At 47.0% G+C, this 14,540-nt stretch overlaps 1 protein-coding gene across 3 annotated transcripts in view; it reads left to right on the forward strand.

The window, feature by feature from the left end:
* The window catches only part of Kcnh1 (potassium channel, voltage gated eag related subfamily H, member 1), a 373,266-nt gene that overhangs the window by 265,755 nt on the left and 92,971 nt on the right, over positions 1–14,540 (forward strand). For all 3 annotated transcript variants that reach the window (XM_005404511.1, XM_005404512.1, XM_013504482.1), the window contains 2 exons: positions 348–547; positions 6,196–6,448. In XM_005404511.1, the coding sequence (XP_005404568.1) occupies positions 348–547; positions 6,196–6,448 (453 nt within the window). The remainder of the gene's footprint in view (positions 1–347; positions 548–6,195; positions 6,449–14,540) is intronic.

Genomic DNA, 14,540 nt, shown 5'->3' on the forward strand with positions numbered 1-14,540 from the left:
AAAAACCAAAAAAAAAAAAAAAAAAAGAAATAGAAAGTGAAACAGCATAGCCCTCAGCCCGCTTCCCTAACACCCCTGTGTCAGAGCTCTGGCAGAGCCAGGGTGCGGGGAGGAGGGGCTTTCATCCACCCTGGCCCCACCTCCCACATGTCTGCTCTCACGCCCTGACGTTAGGACACTTTCTCTGGGTCCACTGCTACAGTTTTCCTGAGGAGGTTGGGACAGTCTTACCAGGAGGGGGCAGCGCTGCCCATTGGCCTGTTCTGAGCAAGCTGAGCCATCTGGGATCCTGGCTTAGGGACCACTCACGTCTTGTTTCTTCTCCTGCTCTCTCTCCTCACCTCTAGCGCTTCTATATGCCACCATCTTTGGGAATGTGACGACCATTTTCCAACAGATGTACGCCAACACCAACAGGTACCATGAGATGCTCAACAGCGTTCGTGACTTTCTGAAGCTCTACCAGGTACCCAAAGGCCTGAGTGAGAGGGTCATGGACTACATCGTGTCCACCTGGTCCATGTCCAGAGGCATCGACACAGAGAAGGTAAGGAATGTGGGGGGCTCGGGTGAACCACGTGTCTCTCTCCACTTTCCTTAAGCTGGGGCTGAGGCTGTCAGACTCGGCCGGGCTCAGAATCCATGTGGTAGTTTTGGATTCCCAGATCCTTCCTGCAGAGGTTTTGATTGCTTCCAGATTACCCTTACTCAAAGGCCAGCTATTAGTAGTCATTATTTAAGAAATTGGAAAGGCAAAATATGTCTCGTGGAGAAGAGAGGACCTGGAAATCTGACTGTCCAGGACAGAATTTCCCAGACCTGGACAATGATAAGAATCAGGGCTGTGACAGGAGAGAGGCGATTAGCATCACTGGTTTTTCCCTTTGCCCAGGTCCAAGGTGGCATATACTGTCATGACCTTGTCTTTATTCAGTCTTTTGATACTTTCTTCATTGTGGGTTTTTGCACACACTTTGATTTTAAAAATATGTTGTTTGATGTGCTTCCTCTTGATACTGAGTTTCTTTGTCATCCACTTAAGTTGTGTGCCCAAGGCTCTTGCCTCAGTGATCTCCCCCTCCTTTCAATCCTGATAACAGTCCCGGCCATCGTCCCAGGTCTCTGACAGGAGCACTGAGGAGGGTAGCGGGTGGGGACAAACGGGGTTCAGGTGACCTCACTCATCAGGCAACACTGGAGGAAGGGCTGTGCCTCGGCAATTGACCTGGTTCTGTGGGCATCTGTGTTGCCACTTGTGAAGAGTGTGACAACTTCCCCCTCTTCTCTAACACTTGTGTTGCTCAGGTGCATTTCGGTCAAGTGCGGAACATCTGTACTTCTAGGATGAATAAAGATACAATGGACTTTCTATTACTTATGAATTATCTTCTTTATATATTTTCTAAAAGCTAAATTGTAAGCCCAGTTCAGTTTTTCTGTCCGTCTGGTCTTTTCAAACCCACTTTATTACCAGTCTGTACATACTCAGGGAATACTGATTCCTTTCACTGTTAGAATTAGGAAAGCAGAAAGTTAACACCTACACAAGGCACCTTCAAATCCATATTCGTCTGGCTTTGGTGTCAGCTCTCCAAATTCCTGTTTTCCTCTGTTAGAACAGGGAGTTGAGAGTTAACCATTCACACAAAAAAACTAAACTGCGTTTCACTGGTCCTCAGCTTTGAAGGAACCCTGCTGTGGTTTTCTTGGCTCTCAGCTGTGATGACCATGACACACCTGCGCAGCACCAGCTGCTGTTCCCTGAGCAGGCATGAAGAACACAGTGCTTCTCTTAGGCTTCCCCTGTGGCTGCCCTTTGTGAGGGCTTCATAACAGGTGTGGGAAGAGGTTGCTGCCATCTTTCTTGAGGGGATGACGACAAGAGCCCAATTTGTTTTACTAACTGAGTAAAGAATGACAAAGCCAAGATTTGAACTCTGTTTTTGTCTGACTTCAAAATTTGTGCCCTGCCCCACCACCTTTTAGGAAATTTAAAACCCATAGTGGGAGGAAGAAAGTGAGCTAAATGAAGTTGTTCTAGTTTCCCTGACAGGCAAGGAGTCATTGGGCTGTGCTGGTCCCTAGCTCTGCCTGCCACCTCCCTCAGCCGTGCCTATTGTTTGTGCTCTCTCATCAGTGGCTGTAGGTTCTGTGGGTTCCTGGCAGCTGGTGGAGCAGAAAGGAACTTTGATCTCTGCCCTGGAGCTCCTTTTCCCAGGCATCAGGATGCTTTTGTAAATCTGGTTGTCTGGAGAGAATCCTTTCCCTGCCCTGGCTGTAGGGCTGGCTGGGCAGCTGCCATGGGAGACAACATAGTCAGCATTTGCCCTCCTTCCTTTTCCTGCTTCCCATAGGGCATTGGAATTTTCCCTGGTTCCTGGTCCAAATGGAAGAGGGAATCATCAAAGATGTGACTGTAGTAACTCACTACAGAGCCCAGCCTAGCCAGGATGGCTGCTCCTCCTGGCAGAGGCCGTGGCAGACAGCTGCTGGGGAAAGGACCAGTCTTGTGGCCCTATGCCTCTCCCTGCTGTCCCCTTCTCTCCATTTTAGGTCAGAATGGTCAGTGACGCGCAAGGAAGTGAGAGAGTAGGCATAGTAGGACTTGGCTCCGCTGATTTACCAGAAATCAGCTGGCAATCTTGAGCACATCATTTGTCTCTCTGGCCCTCAGTTTCCAAGTTTACAGCATATGCAAACGAGATGACCTTCAAGACCAGACAAACTTTTCTAAGGCCCTCTTGGCTATAACCTTCTAGACTGCAAAAGTTCCTCTTAGGTTGTCTCCTGCTGCTGCTATCACAGCCTGAAGGACTGGGACTTACAGACACTGTGCACTCGTTTGTGCCAGGCATGGTGCCAGGCTTTCTGTGCAACAGCTCATGAAATCCTACACATAAGTTCAAAACTGAAAACTTGACTAAGTACAGTATTGCTGCACATTGACATCTCCAGAGAAGGCTGAGGCCAGTACTGAATGCAGATCTGCCTCATCCTAAAGCCCCTCCTTTAGCCATGATCCTGTCCTGCACAACCAGGAGAGGCTGTGAGTCCGTGGCGACATCTCCTGGTGGCCTGTAAGGAGGCCCTCAGGGCTATAATGATGGTATCTCCTCAGAGCCAAGCAGTAGGGAAGGTGGCCCTGGGGACTCAGACCCCAGACCCACCTCTGAGAGAGGAGTTGAGGGTGCTTCCCCCACCTGTGGAACTGGTAGACCAGAAAGACGAAAATGCCTAATGGCTGCAGCAGTCTGAAATTCTTCCTCTGCAGAGTCCCTTCCTTCTCATGTGGTGCTGTATGTAGGCTTGGGATCAGCGCCCATGAATAAAACATTGCTTCATGCCTAGGCCTCAGTCACTAGCAGCGTCCACCAGCAAAGCCCAACTCAGGGGAAACCAAATATTTAAAAGTGAATTTTCCTGGAGAATAAATCTTGGTTCTGAACCATCAGGCACAGTTTTGACATGACACACATGTTCCCCAGTCCCTGGAGATCTGCTTGAAGAGAAGAAAACACAAATTAAATCTGTGCCTTGCAGAAGTCTTGTTTGTCATGAGTCTTGTGGAGGAAAGTGCTCAGCCAAGCATTCTGCCCGAGCCTCAGCGTTCTGAGTTCCTCTCTGCCTCGGCAGCCACCCATGCCATGCTTACGTCCTCATCCTGCAAGCCCACAGCAAGATGCAGAGGCACAGGAGGAGGGGACAGTATTTCCTAAGCCCCACTGCTGTGGCCAGGCACTGTCCTGGGCAGGGCACTGGTAGATGCAATCCCGTTTAATCTTCATGGGTTCATGTTAGCAGTCTGTATTTTACAGGGAGAAACTGAGCTATACAGCAACGCAGTCACGGGCACAGGAGGAAGCTGGGGTTTCAATCTTTTGGCCTCTGTCCCCTGCTCTGCCTCCATGCACAGGGGCACAGGGCCATCTGAGATGAGGGGATGGGTGTGCAGGAAGCAAGAGCAATGCAGGATTTGAGCTGGGGGAGCTGATGGAGCCCAGAGTCCAGGATGAGCTCAGACACAGGGCAAATGGCTGTGCTGAGGGCGAGAGGCAGCCCAGAAAAGGCCCTGCGGGAGGCACTGGCCACACATATGGATTTTATGCTCCCTGCTTTGTTCACAGACCAGGGGGGAGAAATGGCTACGTTAGAAACACCCCTGCTTTCTCCATAAAAAGTTCACTTGTTCACTTGAATGTGTCCTTTGGTTTTTTTAATGCTTGCTATATAAGGGCCATGTGATAGTTTCTTGCAGAAATTTAGTCCAGAGAAAAATTACCACTGCTAGAAAAGGTGGGGAATTTTTAATTTCTTCGGGAGACAAAACCCACATGACCTTCCACAGTTCCCACTTTGCTTTCAAAATGCTACAAGTAAAGAAAGAAACTATGAGCACATTTGTTTTGTTAGGACATAAAGGACCTAGTATTAAGCTTCCTAATTTTGTGCTACATTCTGGCTGTGGAGGAGGAAATTAAAAACTTTAAATAAAAGTCTACCCAGGATGCCTGGCAAAACCAAGTGGACATGTCCAGCAAGCCTGATAATAGAACACTCCTTCCTTTGTGTAAACCTCTGTCTTTACTGCCTTTGTGTAGCTGATGGCCTCGCAATGTAACTTCAAATGTAATGGGATACTTCTTCCTTTGTGTAACTCATGCTTGTTTAACTGATGGCCTTGCAATACAACTTGAGATCCTTAAACTCTCTTAGCAACCCATGATGTCACCCAACCCTCCAATCATAATGTGCCAAATCCGCCTTTGTACTACCCCACTTGCCCTCCCTATAAAAGTCCTAAAACCCTGCCCGGCAGGGCTGACTCTTTGGGAGTGATCCCAGTGAAGCCCACCAGTGTAAATTAATAGCCTCCTCAACCTTCTCAGTGCCATTTCTTTCCGTGTTTGATCTGTTTTCTGTAACAGCTCTGGGCAAGTTATATATCTTCCTGATGCCTCAGTTTGCTCATCTGTAACTGAAATACTACTGCTACTTACATTGTAGGGCTTAGGTGAGATGACGTGGGTCAATTCATACAGCATTTTAAAATATAAAAGTCACAACCCTCCTTTACTTTCTCTGTCCTTCTTTCTTTCTTTACTGTCCTTAGTACTTAGAGTGAACTTTCTTTCTTTCTCCTTACTATGATCTGCTTTCACTAGATGGCAAGTTGCCTGAGGACAGCAGTGTTGGTTTGTTTCTGTTTTCACTGCTGTATCCACAGGGCTTGGAGTGATGCTGGTGTGCCATGCAGTGTGCAGAAACAGGCATTCAGTGAATGATGGGTTTAAAGGGCTGAGCAGTGCCTGGCACACAGCCGGCCCTCAGGGAATGTTCCTTCACGTCTCTCTTCACATCACACTTGTGATCAGTCCATCAGCCCCCCTCAGTTCAAAATACATTCCCTGGTCTAATTTCACTGCTGCTCTGCTGCAGAACACTAGAATGTGTTCTTTCTTTGTAATTGTAATTTTGTACCTGTTCACAACCAGTTTATTATCTATTTCAGAATAGTTAGAAGAAAGTATTTTGAGTGTTCCTAGCACAAAGGAATGATAAATTTTTGAGGGGATGGATATACTGATGGTCCCAATTTGATTATTATATGGTATGCATAAATTAAAATACCACACTATCCCTCAAGCAATACAGTTGTTACATATCCATTTAAATGGTATTTATTTATTTATTTGCCTATTTATTTATATAAGCTGAAGTTGCCCATTTCTCATTGGCTCCACTGCCCGCACTCCAAAGGTCCCCTCCCCCTCCCCGCCTTGTTCTGCAGAAGTAGTCTGTGTGGAGCTCTTGACTCTGCTCTTACCTCCCTCTAGCCTTGTTCTCTGACCCCGCTCTATAGCCGCATTGTCCCCTTGAACTATAAATAAGCTTATTCTCCTGCTCAAAAATCCTCCAGTATTTCCCGACCAGAAGAGAAAGTCAAAGGCTGAAGATTTCCTTTGAAAAAAATCCTGGCTTGGCTCGACATTTTCCCTGGACCTCATCTCCTCCTCCTTGCTCATCATTCGTGTTGGCTGCTGCTCAGGCCCCTCAGAGCCTTTGTGCCTGCAGTTCTGCTGCAGTGTTCTTTCATGTGGCTCACCCTACCAGGGAAGTGGGTTAGAGGATGCTGAGGGGAGTGGGTTAGAGGCCACTGGGAGGATCCTCACTGTCTTTCTTCTTGTGCTTGGTCAGGTTCTACAGATCTGTCCCAAGGACATGAGAGCTGACATCTGTGTGCACCTGAACCGCAAGGTGTTCAAGGAGCACCCAGCCTTCCGGCTGGCCAGTGATGGCTGCCTGCGGGCCCTGGCGATGGAGTTCCAGACTGTGCATTGTGCCCCAGGGGATCTCATCTACCATGCAGGAGAGAGTGTTGACAGCCTCTGCTTCGTGGTCTCAGGCTCCTTGGAGGTGATCCAAGATGATGAGGTAGTGGCCATCCTAGGTAAGTGATGCCCTGGCAAATGAATGCCTGCTGGTACCCAGAGTTGACTTAGCTGCTAGACAGCTCAATGCTACCGCTGCCTTCAACCACATATTCCTGCACAGAAAAGGGCCAATCGCTGTCTCTACGCATCCGTCCAATAAACAAATATCTGAATGCCTATTTTGCGCTAGTTTAAGGTTGAGGCAGTTGGAGTATTACAGTGCCAAACATGGGTTTTGTCCTTCATGGGTACCCAGACTAGGGGAGATGAACAAACAAGCAAGCATTTGCAGGACAGCAGATGGGGCATTTAACCAAGCATTCCAGTGGGAAGGCTTCCTGGAAGAAGTGGCCCTCAAGCTGAATCCCAAAACCGAGAACAAGTTGGCTTGGAAAGGAGAAGGGCAGAGGAGCATTCAAAGGGGGGACAGCACGTGTGCAATCCTTGCAGAGGGAGACGGAGACATGGTTCATTTGGAAACGTCAGTTGCTCGGAGGGTCTGGGCACAAAGCCCGGTGAGACATGAGGCTGGGGAGGGAGCCGACCTGACACCACACAAGGCCCTTGCCTTTTATTTGGGGAAACAATGAAGACTTGAAAGCAAAGGAGAGGCTTGATCAAATCTGTATTTTATGAAGACGAGAGTAGTTGCAGCCTAGAAATTGTATGGGGGTGGGCAGGGAGGCCAGGTTGGAGATAGTTATCTGGAGACAAGTTGGTGGTGGCCTCAAGTAAAACTGCGGCAGGCAGATAGAGAGAAGCAGGTGGAATTGAGATACTGAAGAAGTGGAATCAGCGGAACTTGACAGATTCTGGTGACAGATTTGCTGTGGAGGAGAAGGAGGAGTCGGCGCGGCCTGCAGAATTTCTCACTCAGGGAGCAGGGACACTGGCACAGCAGCCCCAGTAGTAGGGCATGTGGGAGGAGAGGCAGGGACACTGGGGACAGGTCGTATTCGGGTCCCTGAGCATCGTTGACTCTTGAGAAATTCATCTGACTTGCCGAAGTAGCCCAAGAACAGCTCTTCACTGGGGCAGGGCGTCTCTGAGGGGACAGCCCATCACCGGCAATGCAGCTGTCATTTATGGTCATCTACTCGATGCCAAGAATTTTCTGTATCAACCCTCACTTAATCCTTGAAGAATCCTCTGAAATGGCCTTGTCATCCCCATTTTGAAGATGAGACAGTTATAGTTCAGAGAGCGTAAGGGAATTCCCCCTGGCTGGTGAGGTTTGTGGAGTCCCTCTGAGTCTCAAACCCGTGCTCTGACCCATTTTGCCATGCTACAATCCTAATGATGATTAACGTCACACGTGGGCCTTGGTGTTGCCAGATACTGCTAGGTATTCAGACATGTGTTTTATCTTTGACAAATGAGTTCTCAGGAAACTGAGGCAGGGAGAGACTAAGTTACTTTAAAGATATAATTAAGATGTGAACCACACAGAGACAGAGATGCTGTTTTTTAACCACAAACTTTGTTCCGTCTTGACATTGGAGTAGATGCTAGGCCACTTTCTTCTCACTTCCCTGGTCCCCAGCTAACTTGCCATCTTGATTTTGCTCAGGTGAGTCCCAGGGTGATTTGTGTTCCATCAGTGTTTGATGGCACGTGGTCAGAGAACCGTAATACAGGCTGGATTGGGGTGGAGGCCAAAATGTTTGCTGGTGGAAGTGCTCTGGGTTCCCAGATATCCACTGAGCACTGCAGCTCGGTTGCTCTGCTCCTTGGCTCCTAATCACAGAGAAGTGAGTCTTGATGGCATGTGAGGAATAGGGCTCAGGAACGGTAAGGACAGTGCTGTAGGGTGTCTGAAGGGAAAGGGCTGCTCTCTCTACCTTTAATGCTCATGGATGCCCTCAAATAAGAGAGCTTTCATGGATAATCGCTATCAGGATGTTTCCCTGGCTGAGACCATGAGTGAGCTCTTGAATTTGAATGGGTTCACCCTGTGGTGTGAGGCATCTTTCATCCATTTCTCCGCTGCTAATTCTCCACCAGCCTTTCCAGTGAGTCTAACCTGGGGACCAGTACATCTGCCTTTCCTATTAAAGCTCAGCTTTGCACAGCCTGCCCAAAACACGTGACAATGAAGAATTTCTTTGGACACCTAAGCATAGAGGTATGAAGGCACTGAAGAGAGGTAAAGAAAGCAAATGAGCTGGGCGTGGTAGTGCACACCTGTAATCCCAGCACTTGGGAGGCTGAGGCAGGAGGATCACTGTGAGTTCAAGGCCAGTCTAAGCTACAAAGTAAATTCAAGACCAACCTGAAAAGAAAGGGAATGACTACTTCCTGTACCTTCTTATTTCTCTCAGCCTGGGTTCTTGTGGGGAAGCAACCAAGCTTTGATTCACTGTTGACTGACTGAGTCACTTGGCTGCTTCTCTGAGTTCAGCCCCTCTCTTGGGCCCGCCTAGGGATCCTGGCTGCTCATTAGTGATAAGGACTAGACCTCTGAAATAGCTCAGAGTGTTGGATTCAAGGAGTTGTTGTTCTCAGGCTGTCCATACTGGAGAAGCATCTGTTTTCTGGGAGAGGCAGATTGAGATCCAAAAGTAGGTCCAAGCTCTATGTGTTATGTAGCCTGTAAAGAGGTTCTTATTCTCTGAAAGGATGTGACAAGTCCCTGGAGTTAACCTGTCCTTTGGGCCAAGAGGCATAGAGGTTCAAAGATATTTGTTCCCTAGTAATTTGAGAGTTTTGTTATAATTGTTATTCTCTCTCATTAGAATAACTTTCTCTCAATGCACTGAAATCAGTTTGTTCTTGCCAAATGGTTCAAGTGTCAAATGGGTTTAGAGCTTGCTCTTAATTGTTCTTTGGTAGCCTTCAGTTCAATCTAATCAAAACTTAGCAAACACATGTGGCATGTCAGGCACTCCCATAGGCTGGGTAGACAGAAGTGGACTGAATTTTATTCTGCCTTTAAGATATAGCCATAGTGGGGGTGTCTGGCATTACAAGACAAGGACACAGATGCTTCTAGGGCTTGATGGTTGAGCGACTGTTGAGCAGCTACAGTGTATGTGGTGCTGCAGTGAGGAGGGGGGCTGTCCAGGGAGCCCTTAGTTACGGTAAGCAGCAAGCTTCACAAGGCAGGCCAGACCTCATCTGTCTCATTCTTTTGCTTTCTGGTCTCTTGTCATCAGTTTATTTATTTACATCTGTTAATTTACTTCCTCCTTCCAGTTCTAATATTCCATGCCATTCTCTGTTTAATTGTAGCACCGATCTCAGAATGATGAAAAGAGTCAGTACTGGTAGCTGAGTGTTCTTAGCATGTGTTAAAAATAGAACGTCTTCTAATGAAAGCCTTTCAGACTTTCCCGGCAGCATCCTGCCATATGAAATGCTGCATTCTTAATTGATAACATACCTGTGTGCAGACAGCAGTACATAGCATTCCTTCCTCCACCTGCTTCAGGGAATGTAGCCTGGTGTCTTCTACCTTTCATTTAAAAGTAATTGACCATCATGACCCACTAAATTGCTTTCTTGACAGGACCAAAGCCCACAATTTAGTAACATGGTCCCATAAATACAGACAGTCTCTCTCTTGGGCTAAAGACCATGAGGACAGAGTATATAGTAGAAATCTCTTACGATCTCCTTTATCTCTACTGTTCTGTCTGTTTGAATTTTGGTATGATATCCTCCCGATCTCCTTGTGGAATTCTCTTAGAAATCATTTAATGGCATTGCAAACTAAGTTTATTGGCCAAGTTTATTTATTTAAAATAAATTTAAGCTTTTAGCATAGTGTTTTGTTCGTTAGTTTTTTGTTGTCCTTTGGTTTTTTTGTGAACTATAGAGTCTTGCTACATATTCCAGGCTGGGCTTAAACTCTGAAGCCCAGGCTAGCTGGCCTCAAGCTTGTGGCGATTCTCCTGCCTCAGCCCTCCCCGAGTGCTGGGATTACATTCAAGCACCTCCATGCTAAGCTTATTCATTTTTAAAAGTAGCTTTCTTCTACTATTTGTAGATGATAGAGTAAGAAGGTGTAAGTGCGAGTCTGCCCTGCACAGGTATGGTGTTACCATCTCTGTCTAATTTATACTTGGTATTCTGATACCTGACCAACATGCCTGTCTAATTTGTACTTGGTATTCTGATACCTGACCAACAAAGACCAGCACCAGGGCTGTGCTTGAGCATGAGAAACATCTCCCTGCATTTCTGTCTTCTAACTGCAGTACGATCTCATTTTACTGTTAGTGTTGCTGTAGTGACTTTTTTGGGCTTTGCATTCTAACACTTAATTTGTGTTTTAATCATGGATTATCCTGTGTCTTTTTATTTTATTTTATTTTTTTGGTCATTATTCTGTTCTATTCCATTTTTTAAATTTTTGGTGGCAGCGCAGAATGCTTTGGCCAAGCTGCGTGGAGTACTGCAAGGAGTCCTGGGTCTGGAACCACAGGTATAACTGTGGCCTTGCAGAAGTTACTCTGATTGGTCAAAAGTCTCCAGAGGCTACTCATTTTCTACTGCCCTGATTGCATTCCTCACCTCTCTCCTGTGTGTTGAGTCCCATTGATTGTATATCTCGGCATCAAGCACATAGCCCAGAACATACAGTGCACCCAGGCTGTTTACTGAATGGGTGGGTTTGGCAGGCAAAGACTGGGCTGGGAAGGGCCAGGGTCAGAGTAAGGGTTTGGACTTCATCTTGTGGTGATGAGAGGCTAGAGAGAGAAAGGGGAGTGATGTGGAGATGTGGGTTCCTCAAATGTAGTCATGGACGGAGACAAGCTAGGAGGCCCCAAGTGAGGGACCGGAAGGGAGATGTGGAAGCAGAGGCAAAAGCCAGAGCTATCTGGGGAGAGGGCGGGGAACCTCCAGAATGTGGGCGGGGAGGAGTGGGAGCTGTTTCCCGTGGTGACTGGAGAGTCAGCAGAGCCATGGGAAGAGGGGAAAGAGGAGGGACAAAGAGGAGGAGAGAGGATGGGTCTATTCTGTTGTTCACAGTGTCTTTGGGAGCAGATCCAGGCATAGCTCTTAACTAGAGTGAACCCTTCCTGTTTTCTAGAGGGGCCAGAGCTGTGCCCATGGTGTGGGGCCTGTGCGGGCAGCCCTGGGGAAGGTCAGTGAGCAGACTTGCTTTAGTGACACAGGTCCTACTTGCACTGAATTAGAGCAGGAAGCATGTGCACATTCTCCCTAAATGCACAGGTGAGTGGTTGTTCACAGGTGGTAATGTTCTTTTTAATGGAACCCCTCTTATCTTGAAAGGCACACTAACCTTTGCGTAGTTAGCTTCTTGGGGTCCATTAACCTCGACTGTATGTTAATGTAGCATCTCTTTATTTAGCAGTTACTGTAACACATCACATGTTAGTCCCTCTGGGGGCACAAGAACAAGGGCTATCTTGTTTTGTAGGGATGCTGTGTTAAATTGTGCGAGACAAATGTGTGCTTAGTGCCAAGAAGTGACACCAGTGGTTCCTTCTGTGAGTGAGGGGAGTGTTGATGGAGGAGACAGCAGTTGCACTGGGGTTGGGAGGGCCGGGAGGAGCTTGGCTGGGCCTCACCTCTCAGGACTAGGGTGGGAGGGTGCCTTTAGGGGCAGTGTGGCTGCAGCAGGCACACATGCAGCCAGTTCTCAGCTTCTGTGAGCACAGGGCTGAGCGGTGAGGCATGCACAGTGCTGAGACCCGGGTGCTCCCCCTAGAGCTGCCCTTCCTGTGAGCCCTGCTGTGTGTCTGGAGGATGGTGCAATGCAAAGCAGTGCTGTGGGCCGTTGTGACCTGGTGTTTGTTGGGGATGGAGTGAAATGGTGAACACTGGCTAGGTAGTAAGACGAGAAGTGCCAGGCAGGGACCCACTTATTTCCTTAGCTTATACCATGTGACACTGTGACTTTTCAGCCTTTCTAGACCTACCAAATGGTAGGGTAAAGTTCCTAGAGACCCATGAAAGGCAGTGAGGGCGTTGCCTCAGGTGGAGTCTCTGAAGATGGAGTAGGGGTTTGGGCAGACAGGATGTGGCATTCTCCATGGAAATGATAGCATGGGGCAGGCCTGGGCAAGCAAAGTGCAGGACGAGTTGTGGAACCACAAAACCAGCACTTGAACTGGATCCAACTGGATCCCTTGTGGGGCAGCAATGACATAGAGGGCCCAAGAGGCATGTTGATCTGGTCTGGATGGCTCTGTATAACAGCAGTAGGAGCTGGACCCTGGGAACCACCAGAGGTACTAAACGGTATTGACACCACGAGAACTTCTTAAGATTAATGAATGGGACAGGGAGACAGGAGGCCACTAGGTAACTATGGCTTGTAACAGAAATGAGGAATAATAACGTGTAGGTAGAAAAGAGGGAGCTAGAAAGGGGGGTTTCCCATATAAAATAGAGGCCTGCTAGTGAAATTTAAATTTCATATAAATAACAATCACTGACGTAAATTTTCTGCCAATTTTGCACAAGAGGTGTTTTCAAATTAACTACTCATTTATTAAAATTCAGTTCTACCTGGGCATCCTAGATTTTTATTGGCTAAATCTGCCAAGTTTTGTTGGGAGGGACAGGTGGTGAGACATCGCAAAGGGGCATCGCCAAGGTCACACTTAAAGGGTGTGGGCAGAAACAGAGGGAGGGGAGAGAGGAGGTTCGGACATGTACATGAGAGGGGAAGTGGGAGCTGGTGCTGGTGGTGGGTGGTAAGCCTGGGAAGGGACTGAGGGAGAACGCAAAAAGCCTCGTTGGACTGGTTGCACCTGGAGGCCATAAGGTGTTTGAGTGGAGGCTCCTGCGACACTCAGAAAGTTGGGCCTGGAACCAGGAAAAGAATCCAGGGCTTAAAACAGAGACTTTGGATTCAGGGGAAGGAATACAAACTATTAACGAGAAAAGAAAAGACACAGAGAGGACATGTAACTATTTTTCTAAATGATCAAGTATTTCTAATGGAAGTGTAACCACTCAAAATGCTCCCAAGGAATTTTAAACATTAGAAATTCCTATGGTAAGTAAACTACAGTTTTAATGCAACCTTCCAGGTATGCAGGGGGAGGTAAGAAAACTTCCACAGATGAAAGCCCATAAATGTCTTCACCAACATGTAATAGTAAATATCTTGTAGAGGAGCCTGTGTGGTGGATTTTAATTTTCTTTTATGTATTTGTCTGGCTTTCAAGTTGTCTTTAAAGGGCATATGCTGTGTTCAAAATGAGAAATTTTTAAATATTTCAAGTAGATATTGACAAAGTCAGCATCATTTCAAATGTCGTAGATGCTTCTGGTTGTTAGAATATTTTTAAAGAATATTTTATTTTTCAAGTAGATGTATTGACAGCATTTTGTTTAGTATTTCCTGATCCCATCTTTGAACAAAAGGCGTCTGTTTGAGTGTGTACCACCCAACCCCTCCCTTGAACAGTTCCTGGAGAGGACGGCAGGCAGTGAAAACAGAATGGTTATCCAGCCAACGCTTCCACCCACCAGTAGATTCGTGTGAGTCCTCATTCTCTTTTTTTTTTTTTTTTTTTTTTTTTTTTTTTTTTTTGGTTTTTCTCCGGTACCGGGAACCGAACTCAGGACCTTGTGCTTGCCAGGCAGGCGCTTTTGCCACTGAGCTAAATCCCCAGCCCCAGTCCTCATTCTCTTAGAACTCCACAAGGTGTTCCCCAAGATTCCTGTGAGCCTGGTGGGGTGGAAGTGGGGTGCCCATCCCGTGCCCTTGCTGTGATACACTGCTGCACATTGTCCTGGCTAGCTGGTGACATTGCTGGGTGGATATTGCTGCCACTAACTAGCCTCATCATAATATTGTCTACTCTCGCTCAGCACAGGGCGAGGAGGTTATGCTTCAGTGTCTGTTACACCAGCCAAGCATCAGTATTCATATAAGTGTTCCATCTGCTGAAGCACTATAAATCTACACTACTGAGGATCTATAGTATAGTAATCTAGAACTTCAAAAGCATAACAACACTTCTAGAACTTCACGCTCAATTTTATCTGATTGAGAGGGTGGGAGTAGAGACCAGATTATCTTTCTTAATTCTGTTTTTACTTCAGCAATTTAAAAAATTGGTTTGCAGTCCCTGAGAAACTGAAATTATATTACAGCTACTATAATAGATCTTTCTAAAGGAAATA

This window comes from Chinchilla lanigera, unplaced genomic scaffold (assembly GCF_000276665.1).
Source record: "Chinchilla lanigera isolate Chin_1 unplaced genomic scaffold, ChiLan1.0 scaffold00088, whole genome shotgun sequence".
Classification (NCBI taxonomy): Eukaryota; Metazoa; Chordata; class Mammalia; order Rodentia; family Chinchillidae; genus Chinchilla; species Chinchilla lanigera.